At 41.3% G+C, this 14,295-nt stretch overlaps 1 protein-coding gene across 1 annotated transcript; it reads right to left on the bottom strand.

Annotated features, from left to right (window-relative positions):
- Positions 1-10,981: 10,981 nt before the first annotated feature.
- LOC130192252 (protein phosphatase 1 regulatory subunit 3E) lies at positions 10,982-13,592 on the bottom strand. Its single transcript, XM_056412058.1, has one exon. The coding sequence runs from the start codon at positions 13,305-13,307 to the stop codon at positions 12,384-12,386; it is 924 nt and encodes a 307-aa protein (XP_056268033.1). The 5' UTR covers positions 13,308-13,592; the 3' UTR covers positions 10,982-12,383.
- Between the last annotated feature and the right edge of the window lie 703 nt (positions 13,593-14,295).

Below are 14,295 nucleotides of genomic sequence, written 5' to 3'. Positions count from 1 at the left end.
TGCACGGTCCGCACGGTGAAGCATCTGGACCGGCGGTCCTTCGGCATCAACTTCATCAGAATCATCGCTATCATCGCTGTCACAATTCACTAAATGGGGATAGTCTGCTTTTAAAGGTTCAAACAAGTATCCAGTTGCTGAATCAGACAATCTTTCATCGTCCATATTATCAATCTCTCAGCATTTGTTTGCGAGCGCTCGATGTTGTTTATATTGGTATCTGAACACATCCGCTGTGGTTGGCTGTCGATCTATCAACGATTTGACGTCACACCACCCGCGACATATTCAAGCTCCAGTGCAATGTCGCATGTCGGAGTTGAGGACTTTGAACAGCCTAAACTACGTATTGTTATTGAATACTGGACCGTCAGTGCATGAATAACCTTTAGAAACACATTATCTTTTGATCTGGCTACATATTCGTTTTCACTACAGGTACCCTTTAAAGGGCTATTTAGGTAGTCAACAAACAAACATAAAGTACCTCACACTTAAACTTGGGAAGCAATATTAATTCTAATAATTTTCTGGAGGTTTTAATTGCTGGGGTCAAATTGACCCCGAGGATAAAATATGTTCGTAAATGTAAAGGTAACAGGAGGGTTAAACAGAACATTTTTCTCTTGTTTGTCAACCATTAACTCCACCATGATACAATCTAAAGGCCTCTAGTCTTCCTTTAGCAGCTGCTGAGGCAAACTGACTGTGTGGGTTTTCTTCATGAACTGGGCCGTGATGAAAGGGACGGCGGGGACACCGCTGCAAAGCTGAAACCTCACCGGCCCGGACACGGGGACAGATTGACAAGTGACTTTTTTTTTGCTCGGTCCCGATGCGCGCGCACGGAGCTCTGCGGCGCGCGAGACGGAGATCGATAAGTGTTAACGCAACGCGAAGAGACAGAAATGACATGCTGCTGTGGAGATACGATCAACAACAGACGTTTAGTTGAATAAAAGAACAAAGACGTGCTATAGAGAACATGTCAGGGGGCGGGCCAATCTTTTTAATGTCATGCGATCTACCAACACTACGCCGCGATCGACTGGCAGGTCGCGATCGACGTGTTGAGACCCTGATCTACAGGAAGTAAAAGTCGTCACAAGGTTTCCGGAGGTGAACCTGCGGAAGGATCATTACCGATGAACAGACCGTCTGCATGAGAGCGGACAGAGTTCAGATTGAAGTGGTGCATTGGAAGCTCATTTTGCAAGTGACTTTTTTTTCGTCCCAATGTGCGCGCACACGCCGGCATCCGAGCTCTGCGTTGCGCGAGACGGAGATCGGAGTCGTGTTAACGCGACACTAGAGACAGAATGACATGCTGCTGGAGAGACGACCAACAACAGACGGATTGGAAGCTCATTCTGCGCATGCGTTAAATGCGTTAAAAAAAAAAAAACTAGTTATACCTGTAATTTAATTAACTGAGTTAACGCGTTATTTTTCACAGCACTAATATATATATATATATATTTAGTGCCAGATTTACAAATATATAAGCCCAAAAGGGTAGCTTATTCAATTGGCTACTGGTTATTTCATGTCTCATCAGCATTCTTCACACAACACACACACGCACATGTTACATATTACAGATACGTAAAGGTAAACAAAAGTTTGAAGCAAACCTTTTAGCTCCGGCGTTGGTCTACCAGTGTTAATCACGTCCACTTTTGACTGAAAGTCCAGTTTTGAGACATTTTTAAGCTTAGATATATAATCCTCTTCCATGTTGGCAGTCTGGCGTAGCAAAATACAAAAACAAACGGACTTGACTCGCCTGGCGCCTCAGCGTAGAAGAAGCAGCAACAAGTACCCGTTGGCTCACTAGCGCCCCTTCAGTGAGGCACCCTGCGCCTTTTCACTGCGGTTTTATTTCCCATCAGCAAAATGAATATGTCACTTACAAACATTAAACTGTAGCCGAATGGTTAAAGACCTTAGCCAGACTGTGGATTATCAGGGCAAATAAACATATCTGCAAACATTATATTGGCGACATGCAGAGATATGGCAACCCGCACGGGCCAATTGCATGTCTCAACCCAGTTTGAGGGATTGCGCAATCAGAGGTGAGGCTCGACTCGTCGCTGCCTCAACTCTCGTTTCATCCTGTACAGGAAATAGACTTAAACTTTTTTTTAAACTTTTTTTTCTCATGATGAGAGGTGAGGCTCTGCCTCACCTGCCTCCCCTGACCGCACGTCCCTGTCTGCATGTCTGTTTGAACTGTATCTCGCTGTATGTGAGATTCATGTTCTGTGTGTGCATGTAGTTTGAAATACAGGAGCCTGCAAATGAGGTAATCATCGAAAAAACATACGCCAGATCAACGTTATGAAAGTATGAGTTTTATTTGGCCTGCTTAGATGGTGAAACTGATCATGGTGACACAGTAACAATAGAAAAGAGTCCATGGAGAGTGAGAGTGTGAGAGAGTACTGTCCTTCAGGCAGATGGAGGCAGAGACGGGGTCAATCTCCTGTGCTGCTCTGCTGCCAGCGGGCTCGTGTTCTGGGCTTTGTTCTCTGAAATCTGCTAACCTGACAGATGAGACACATTAAGAGGGTTGGGAGCAAGGCCTTTCCTGAGGATTTACACCCTTTTAAAAGTGTGTGTGTGTGTGTGTGTGTGTGTGTGTGTGTGTGTGTGTGTGTGTGTGTGTGTGTGTGTGTGTGTGTGTGTGTGTGTGTGTGTGTGTGTGTGTGTGTGTGTGTGTGTGTGTGTGTTAATCAGCAAATGTAGGATTGAAGACAGTGATTGACGATAAAGCTGTCAGTTATTAATACTTATTTACACGAGAACACATTTTAAATTGTCTCCCTGAGACAGTGTCCCTGATATGCCGATGAAATCTGAACCTTGACGTCTTGATGTCTAGTGACGATATATTGTTTGAACACGTTTGCACAGAAGAGGGCAGCAGAGAGTGCAGCTCCAAACCTCAGGAGGACAGGTCACCAAGTGCAGAGTCTCAGTGCACACGCATGAAGGGTCCTGTGTACAATATGTACTGTGAACTATGTTTTTGTCTGTGTGGGTGTATATATATATATATATGTATATGTGTATATATATATGACTTGGTATATGTATATATATGTAAATATATACACATACTCCAAAGTCCTGAACTGTGCTAAATATATATATATATATATATATAAATATATATTTATATAATGTCGAAGTATTTTCAGAATACAAGTGTATAACGAGGATGTACCATGAAGCACTGCAAAGACAGCATGCTAAGAGAGAAAGACATGCTGAAAAAATATTCAGCTGTAAAGTTCCTTCTTCTTTAAACAATCACATTTTCTGTAAAATATGTGAAGTTATTAAAATGTTTGATTTTGTTACCAACAAAAAGTAAGGTGCCATAACTCGTAGATAGACATATGCACCTGCAGTATGCCGAGGCACACTCCGGCCCTCGTGGGTGGATGTTCATGCGTGTGGAGTGTGCATCAGCACCTGAGCAAAGGAAGGACACGTCCGGTCACACATTCGCTCATGTGACCTGTGCGGTCTGAAGGAAAGAGTCAGAGTCACAAGGGAGTGCTTGGGGATAGAAGCCAGCCACACAGAGAGGTGTGAGAGAGTGCAACAGCATCATTATTTTATGAGACCTGTTGTGAGTGCTCTTCACCCAAAGTATAGAGATACAGCCACCAGGGTGATAATGATACCATTCAGGTTACCAGAGGGCAACCTAAATATACACACAGTGCAACCCTCCCCCCTCACACACAGATGTGTATGCATAAATAAACTGGCAGTATTTACATGTTTCACGCGTGACCGCTCCATTGTGCCCGATACCTCTCCGCCCATCTGCAGGAATAAGCTGACAAATATATTTGAACTGACAGCGGTCACATTTTGCTGAATCACTCCCACTCCTTGTCCTGCTCCTCAAAAGCAGACATGTTGTTTTTTTGGGAGGGGGGGAAGGAAGGCGGGGCCGAGACTCAGTGATGTCATTCCTGTTGACAAATGGCCCATGGCACCTCTGCAGGGGAGGCAACGATGAGGAGAGAGGATTGGGCCGCTGAAGTCAACCCATTGAGCATATTCAGGGACACACAGTGAGAGTCTGGTATCTTTGGCTCCTGTTGCAGACACACTGGACACAACAGGCTGATGGATCCTGTCTTTGTAATGAATGAATATCCGTATGGGTGACCTCCATTTGCTGCTGAGGGTTTTATCTCTTTCTCGTCCTCTGGTGGGCCCCTATCACACACAGGCAGCTTGTTTATACCTGCATGGTGGACCATATCCTTGTGAACTTGTCATATGTGTTTGGTTTTTGGGACCTTGACTGTCCGACAAAGAGCCCTGTCCTTAATCCCATCTAACCCCTTCAGAATGGGTACTGACAGTGAGCCAGACCGTATCGCTCAACATCACTGATGCTCCACCCAGCCAGGTTCCCAGGACGTTGCTATGGCAGCAAAGAGATAATCAACAATTTCGGTTCTGTAGTCATCTAAATCATTATATGTATTTAATACTTCTGGCCATGTACTTTTATCTGTAAACCGGCCACTGTGGCAAACCTGCATCTGTCACCACTCTTAGCTGAAGCTTAAATCCTTCCCATGTCCTCAATAAGTCACCTCTCTTGGAGTGCTATTTTTAGTGGTAGCAGCAGACCTGTCAACTAGGAACTGATGATAAATGCTCTGCTGATAATCTTCTGTATGCATTCACTGGAATGTTCGCATAAGTGCCTACTAAGTCGGTCTTTCCACCTGTTTGTGCAGAGTGACGTGAAGCAGAGCTGATGAGTGTAGAAACAGTTCGATAGATTATTTATGAGCGTGCCTCTGGCCCAGAGTTATTCTGCCAGTGCAATAATTTCCTGTGTCTGCTGTGGTCTGAATGCTCATTTAGTTATTGGAATACCATATTCAGTGCAGGAGGACATTGAGATCATATAGAGGAGGGACAAGAGAGAAAAGAGAGAAATATACATGTTATTAGCATCAGAAAATGAAAGTTGAAAAGCAGATAAGAAACCGAATTGTATTCAAAGTCAATTAAGTGTCGGGTTAATATGAATATTAAAAAATTAGGAGTAATGCTGATGTAATTCTATCGTTTTATTCAGAGTATCAATACCTAATTCAGTAACTACTGCGGAGGCCTGGTTTAATATCAACAGGTTTAGAAGGAGACCAGCAGCAGCACCCTTAACAGTCATTGATGAATGGATTCACAGGTCTCATACAATACACAGGAATACTACTTTTCAGGATACGTATAAATTAATTGAAGTTCTTTAATGTCAGACGTGTTCCATTTGTTGTATGTAAAGTGTGTATTTTGTAAACCTTGAAATAACTGTTTGGTTTTGCCTTGTGAAGACATCTTCACTTTTCAAATGATATGGCAAATTTGTATCGCACAAAGTTACTTGTTCACACATCCAGCTGTTAAAGAGCAGCATTATCTTTTGACATTGTGTTTATGGCCACCTGATCAATGTAGGTCCAATATTCAATGCTTCAGTTTTGGTCTCTCAACTCTTGAGTACTATCCGTCTCTTTAGGTGCTAAATGCTCCACTATGTTCATCAGCCACTCGGTACCTGAGCCGCTCTGCTGTTTGGTGCTGAGCAGGTTGTGTACAGTGGGACTGCTGCAGCGGAAAAACCAAAACAGTAAGGTTCAATTCAATTCAGTTTACTTTATATCGTCCAATATCACAAATTACGAATTTGCCTCAGAGGGCTTTACAATCTGTACGCATACAACATCCCTGTCCCAGGACCTCACATCGGGTCAGGAGAAACTCCCCACCCAAAAATAGGAAAAACCCCTTTCACTGTGAAAAAAGGGAAGAAACCTTCAGGAGAGCAACAGAGGAGGATCCCTCTCCAGGACAGAAGCAATAGATCTCATGTGTACAGAATGATGCATTACAGAAATCTAAGGCTGTAACTAAGTAAGTAAGGCTGGACAGTAAAACAATGGGACGAAGATTTGCTGTGATGCACATCCTGTTTGAATCTGATTCTTATATAACCTCTTTGAGCTTCAATGTAAAGCATTGCTGGAACATTAAGAACATGTCTATAGCGGGAGCATAGTGACTACACATGGGTCCATTCTTTGTTTGGAAGTCGTCAGTCTTGTTATAGATGACAAAGCTTATCAGACTTCAGTGTGGTATGCAGCTTTGGCACATTGACATGGTTTTGCTGTGATTTCCTTACCAGGTCTAAATATAGTGTGTGGGAAACAATTCATCTGGCTGGCTCACAAACAGGCCTGTTCAAGATGGTGAAAGGATCCACACATACAGGGTACACATACTGCAGTAGGATTGTGTTTTATTGGTTGTTTGTGTGCGTGAGTGTTAGTTTATTTTTCTATCTTTACCTACAAAAAGCAGATATGTAGTAAAACTTCCTGTTTATGGTTGACCTACTAAGAGGGTTTCACATGAATTGGACCGAAGCTAAACCTGCATCTCCTTCAGTCTCCCGCTGCATCTTGGGAGGCCACCTCCATCAATATTTCACATTGTACACTGAACGTCTTTGTGAACTGTTCGAACAACTCTATAAACAGCATATTGAATTACAACGTGCCTGAATGTATTTTGGACATTGCACGTTTTGGCTCACATGGGCTTTCATAAAGAATTCACACAATTTCAGCACAACTGAAAAGAGCATTACTGTCATAGGTTGCAGGAACACAATTATGAATACGTACAAATTCAAACATGAATAAAGTGATACATATTTTAAACTAGTTAAGAAAATAAAAACATTTACAGTGATAACAAAAAACATTACGAGAAAGAAATAGTTAGTGGGCATGAAAAGATAATAAACGTGCCGTAGTTAGGATGAGAAAGGTAGACATGGATTCATACTGACTCATGCACATCTGATTTTCACCTCTTTGTGAGTAAGTGAATGTCCATGTCTTTCGGAATAAACGTGGTTTGAGACCAGGGAGAGAGCTACATGATGGCATGATTTACACTTAGGAGGAAGTAAGCACAAGAAACAGTTGGAATCAGCGGAACAAGGAAGCCATCATGGTGCGAGTAGACACTTAGAAGAACAATGATTTTCCAAAATTTTAAAAGATCCTTTTTCCAATTAATTATTCAGGTCCAGTGCACAGTGAGACAAGGTTATGTCTGGACTGACTCAGCAGCCCTCCATGGTGGCTGAGTCAGTATCAATGTCATGGCACAGCATTTCTCTGAACGCCTCACATGAATTGTATAAACTAGAAGTCCTGAAACCTGTCTGTGTCCACTGGACCACATTATTAGAGCCGCGGGACGCAATTCGGACGAGGCGGGAGAAGATGTGATGAAAAATGACCCCGTGGAAGCAGTCTAATAAAGCCAGACGCCCGAGGGAGAGGACAATCAGAACGTCGTCGTCACATACGCACGGCTGTTATATAAGCAGCTGCTGGTTCGCAGGCAGTGATGACACAATGTTTCCCAATTACCACAGTGTGGTAATTACACGGACACGCACACCACATGTGCACTTTGCTGTGTGTACGTATATTCAGTGATTGTAAACACAATCACGGCAAAAGTCCAGGTTGCTTTAAAATGATTATTTGATGTTAATACAGAATATCTCATGGATCTTATGATTTGTCAAATCAAATATAATTGTGTGGTCAAATCAAACGGCGTGTGTCTTAATTCCCTTTTTCACCACTCAATAACATTGGATATTGTATTCCCTCTGTGTATTCTGAGTGATTATGTGATTTTCCACTCTGATCAAGCTGCTGAGTAGCTCTAATTATGGGATTACATTTGAATCTCACAGCAGGTTTTTATTGACCGGCCATATGGATTCACACTGACTGCTGAGAGCATTGAGCTGCCATCCGGAGCAGGACGCCTTCAACATGACGATAAGTAAACAAGGTTGAACTCAACTTCTTCTTAATGGGGGTCAACACAGCTCCGTCCTCACTGACATGAAGATTAAGTTGGATCATATTGCTAATCTGACACAGAAGCGCCCCAATACTCCATTGTACACCCACACATGCAGCTTTAAATGCAGCACACGTTCATTGTTAGTTTTTTCAACAAAACCACTCTAGTGTCAGACTTTACTTTGCATCAGTTAAGACCGCATTGTATTACTATGCCATTATCCGTCATTTAATTCCTATAATTAAGTGTTGAAGGCTTTGTCGGTGGACTCGAGAGACTGTTGCTTTATTCAATTACAGTCTTATTATTTTTAATATGATAATATGCTACTTAGAAAGAAAGCTGGTATGCTTGTTAGACATAGAGATTGTAGATATATTGTATTTTGATATGTTTTTTAACAAACTACTTGGGCCCTGAAGACATACTTGCAAAGGTGAACAAGAAACAACATACTCTGTTAAGATCAGCTTTTTAATAAGCTATTGTTGCTTCCCATGCACTTCTTCCTGATTCAGGCTCCAACCCCTCCCTTCCTTTCCATAAACAGAAGGGGGCGTGGTCTTCGACTCAAGGACATGTCCACAGCCATGTCGACAATGGCGATGGCTGCAGCCCACTGCAGTGTGCTGTTTATTAATGGGGACCAGCAGCAGCACTTTAAAAATGAAATGCTTTGTATTATAATTATATATATAATAAATATAAACAGATTATACATTTTAATTTATATAATATGTTTATATATATATATAATAAATATAAACATATCATATTATATATAAAAATACAAATATATAATATGTTTATAGTTATTATATTATATATAACATATATTATTGTTGTCTATTATAACAGCAACTGGAGTATTGCCTTATTCAAAGTATACACTATTTGTCTATAACAGCCCATTCAAGGTAGGCTGTGGTAGAGATAACGCTGGGGAAATGGTGGAGTATTTAGTTTTCATCACAAATGCCTTTATTAACCATTGTTTTTTCAAAATAAAGGTTACATAAAAGCCTAAACATAATAAATAAAAGTGTGTTAGACATGCAAACATGGTTCACTACAAAAGAGAAAATAAAAGACAGTTCACAATATAGATTACCACAGTGCAGATGTTACAACAGAGGGTTTAATAGGATTTACAAAACCAAAAAACTCACTGTGTGGCACTCAATTCAGTGCCATAAAACGGTTATTAATAAGACAAGCGTGAGTTAGGCTTTTCACAGTGACAGAACAGAATGGAAAACATCTTGTTAAGGAGCTATTAACAGAATATTTCATATATATATATGGTGACTTTCGACCGTGTCCCTTTCCTTGTTCTCACTAAAAGTGCATTAGACCTGCTTTGACTGAGTCCGCTCAGTGGCAGCTACAATCGTTAGTCGCTCATAATTGCATCTGGCATCACCTGTCTTGCCCAGATATGTCCCCTATGTCATTGTCCAGAGTGCCGATTTCATCCATCCACAATCACAACTTCTTCACAAACAAACACTGCATTCTTCCATCTTTGCAGCTTCATGTCTCAAAGTAAATATAAGTATATTTTAATTAGACAGTGCAGTTGTTTCCAATGTATTCATTTAATTCAGATGCACTGCTAAATGTTTCAAAGAGATTCTGTGACAAACATCACTTTGAGACCAATGATTGCAGTTAGTGGTATTACCAATTTAACAAGCAGATAGTATGATATTCAAGATATATATATATATACGTGTGCTTTATACTTGTGTTAAATTTGGACTGATACATTACTTTCCAACTTCCCAGGATCATCTGAAGAACACTTTTCCAATTTATCTCTCAACTTTGCTCTGAAAATGCTTCACAACACACACACACCATATAACCGTAACAGGAAGAAATTCAATATGAAACATTAAGACATGTACTGTATATACATAGCTATATATCAGCGTGTTATGATGCAAAATGTCATGTATTCATTGAGGTGAAAATCTAATTCGACCAGAAGCCCTTCATGTTCTTTATGGTAGGGATGCACCAATAACAACAGCAGTGTGGGACATGCCAGGCTAATACTTAGCACTTCGAACTGGTATCTTACAGTTTCCACATCATGACATGTCAATGTCATTTATGTCAAGTAATCTCAAACTGTACATTGTTGTCCTAACAGCAAATATTGTCAGGACGTGTTAAATCTAAAAAACATATTCAGTCTTGGCAGTAAATTGGTATTGATGCATCTCGTGTCCCATCAGAAGTCTCAGCCTGGATACTTCAGATACTTCATGTTTTCTGGTATATTACAGCATGAATGTTTAAACAAAGTTTAGACAAACCAAGCAGACAATATGCAAATACCCACTGATTTAACAACATAACACACAGTAAGCTCCGTTGTGGCCAGACCTTTTTCTATCCACAGTAACAGGTGAGGAAATACAGGTATGTGTGTAATAAATGTAGAGAAAGCAAATATCAACTCAGTGCTATGGCCATCGATCACTTCAGAAAAACTGTTCCAACAACATCAGGTGTTGTCAACCATATCAGATTTAGAGACCTAACATTACTGATGGATTCACAGCTGAAGTGCTCCAAAAACTAAGTGGTTCCAGGAAAAGTCTTTTTCCACACCCCAACCTGATGGCCTCGTTAAATATGAGAGCCTCACTTTGAGGACAGAATGATGTCAACAAAATGATAAAGTGATGTACAGATTACAGTCAGAGCACTAACATTATAAAAACATCCTGCTTATTGTTCATCTTCTTGCTGAACTGGATTCTCAACTGTCTATATGGCCAAGACAATGTATTATGTCATACACAAAGCATAATGAAGCTTTGCATTTCAATTTAAACTAAATTTTCCTATGACATGCAAGCCTGTTTGCCAAAAAGTAGATGACATCACTATGGTCTGAAGCAGGTTAGAAAGACTGGCCGCCATTGGATTAATTACAAAAGTATAAGGTTAAGCTGTTGTTTAGAATTAGACTGGTTGATAATTATCAATCACTGTTTATGGTTTGAAAATTAAGTATCAGTCAGGTGTCAGAAGAAGCACAATTCATGCACAGTGGAACTGAGGATATGATCATACTTTTAACACATTCATCTGTGTAAGAGCTACTTTGTCAAAAACACTGCATGAAAAACAGTTACACAATGCACTAGAAATGAGAATACACATTGTGTTTTAAATGTATCTGTTAGAAAATAACTACTGTGAAAATAAAATCTGTTTCATAATAATCAACCTGAAGAAGAAGAGAAAGGGTCTGCACGTAATCTGAGGTAAATTGAACCTGTCAAACATAGATGTATTTTCCTTGGTGGCACAGCAACCTGCTCAAGGTTGCTTCCTATCACAGTGCATATGAGAGTGTGGAAGCCCATGCGTTAGAAACTTTATGATTTGATGAATGATGCAGTTATAAATAAGCTTTTGTTTTTCCTCGAGAAAACGTTTTCATTGCCTTTGACCTTTGGTTGGGGACCCTTGACTTTTGAATTTGGTAAGGTATTACAATATTTGTTTTGCAATAATTCAGCAAATACATATACAATATGTGTTGAATAGGTGCAAATGCATATGGCTGGTTTATTTTTAAACGTTTGTGTCTCTGGATCAAAAACCTACAAGTGTAGAGACACTAATTCATAATGCGCGTATGCTTTATTTTTAAACTTTTAGGATGATAGCCATCAAATGCATTTAGTCTAGTCAAGCCTAATGAAGAACAAACTGTATTCAAAATATTCACCTCACAACCGTCCACATCAAGGCTTTAAATAAGGCATTGCAATGGCAAGTGGGAATTATTTACATATTTATTTACTTTTTAAATATAAAATAACCTGCCAAATATTTCTGTCCGTCAACTGATTAAGACAATGTCTGTATTTTTCTCCCAGCCTGCAGGAGACTATTATGAATATGCTACTTACTGGGTTCCCTTGAGATCCATATCAGCCTATAGATGTTCTTTGCTTCCCTTCAAGACAATATATTTGCACGCATGCAAAACAAACTGATAAATTAAACATCTCCGTCCCACCAAATCATTGAACAGCATCTCCTGACAGGAACAGCGATGCCCAAAGTCGTCATTGGTCGGCACGTTTCCCATGTCACGTGATTCTACATTACATAACGTAACCGTGCCCTCCCAATGGGCACCAAGCTCTACCGAGTATCCCTGACATCGAGGCAAATTATCCGACAGGATCCCTCTCCATGGCACCCACTGCAATCTTCTACCCTCAATATATTACAACAGCGGTGCAAATATTTGAATTAATATGGCAACATTACTTTCACTGTCACAGCTTTGTGTGTAGCTGGCAATGTCAGAAAATTAAAATACACACATTAGATACCCGGGAATCATGAACGCGCAAATTACGCACGGAGCGTGTGACTGCAGATGACAAGCACCACGAAGCTCAGATAAAGTGAATCCATCCATTCTCCCATTCCCGCGGGGGGGACATCTTGAACGGGTTGCGCCGCACTTTGTAGTTATTCCCCTTATTATTGTCCCAGAACTCTTTCCCTCCGACACAGTATTTAATTGCAAACTGAAATGTGCCTCCGTCGTCGAGGTAAGTGGGCATGACTATCTTGAAACAGAACTTATCAGTGCCACCGGCACTTGAGTCAGGAACATAGGACGCCAGACTGTCCATGAACGTGATCCAGTTGTTCAGAGAATAGCGCAAAGAAACACTCTTTTCGAAAGCCAGATTCAACACACGCACAAACCCGGAGAGGCAGAATTCGTCCACCTTCACTGTCTCCAACATGACTTTCACCTCCCTCACTTTCTGCTCGAAGCCGGGCACCGTGCCCGGGTTGGTGAACTGCAGCTCCATCAAGACAGACTGCGCTGGGGCTCGCGGGAACGTTGTGTCCAAATGATTCAGGTGGAGGTGTCCTTTGTGTAGTTTGGCCAATATGCGCTCCGGCACCTCGGGCTCATCGGCATCATCGAAGTGCTTCACTGAAATGAGCTCCAGGCCCAGAGAGTCGGCGAACCGGACCTTTTTCTGACTGTTTGGACTTCTGGTTCGGGATATCTCTAACTTTGTTCGCTCTGTTGGTGTTGGCAGCGACTTGCACCTCCGACGCAGATTTGGACTCTGTGGCGGCTTCAGGAAGATCTCTCTGCCCCGGGGTCTCTCCTCCACCACGGGGCACTCGGTGATTTCACAAGTGCTGTTAATCATATCAAAATCGTCCCCATCGTCAAGCCGCGTGTTCGCCGCCGCCAGGCTCCCGAACAGTCCGGCTATGCAGCTGTAGTTCCTCGGCAGGCAAGTCTTCGGGGGCAGCATGACCACGACTGGATGCACAGGCTCAGCTTCCATGAACTGCAGCACTGCAGAGCCAAAGTGGTGGTCGTGATGGGGGAGACCGGCGCGTCGTCAGGTGCCAGTGTCTCCCTCGCGGATAGGTGCTGCGGCTGCGTCAGAGGCCGACGCGGCGCAGCTCTGGACCAATACACCGAGCCGTTGTTCGCTCCTCTGGCTCGATCGCTTTAAATTTCGCTGTGTGAAAAAAAAAGATATCACATTGTCTAAAAATGAAATAAAGAGAGATAATAAAAAAAGGTCTCGTCGTCAGCGACCACCGCTGGTTATCATGTCCACGTGATGAACGCGCACTGTCCTCTCACAGCTGACGAGTGACGCGCACTGGAGCCGTGGCCTACGTGCAGAAGTGAACACACCAAAATGGTTTCCTCCTTCAAACGAGACAAACCGGTTAACTTCCTCTGGTTGACACTGTGGCACGACCCTCGGTCTATGTTGTCACCAGGAAATAAATCGACTATAATGTGGTAAAACAATCCGACCCAATGAAGTCTCTAATCTATTCTACTGTATTATATTCTACTGATACGTGCACCACAGGGGGTACCGTGTCAATTAAGACGTATTGCATAGCCTACTACATATGGAGGACTCAAAATGACTTAAGTATAAATAAATAAATAAATGAATGCATGAATAAATACAAGAATAAATGAATAAATGCTTAAATAAATGTATAAATAAATTCTTAAATAAATGTATAAATAAATAAATACAAGAATAAATGTGTAAATACAGAAATAAATACAGCAATTAATAAATATAAGTTATAACTCAACAGGACATCATTAAATAAATGTATTTCTACATTTCTGTATTTCTTCATTTATTTATTTCTCTATGTGTCCACACGTATTTCTTCATTTATTTATGTGACATTTATGTGACAGAAGCAATCGATCCCTAGCACTTGGATCTGTAGACGAACAGCGTTTATTATGCATTCTTGTCTGTACATTCTAAATACTACTGTTGTTGAGTC

The sequence above is a fragment of the Pseudoliparis swirei genome, chromosome 4 (assembly GCF_029220125.1).
Source record: "Pseudoliparis swirei isolate HS2019 ecotype Mariana Trench chromosome 4, NWPU_hadal_v1, whole genome shotgun sequence".
In the NCBI taxonomy this organism is placed as follows: domain Eukaryota; kingdom Metazoa; phylum Chordata; class Actinopteri; order Perciformes; family Liparidae; genus Pseudoliparis; species Pseudoliparis swirei.
This window is presented reverse-complemented; position numbering and strand designations above follow the sequence as displayed.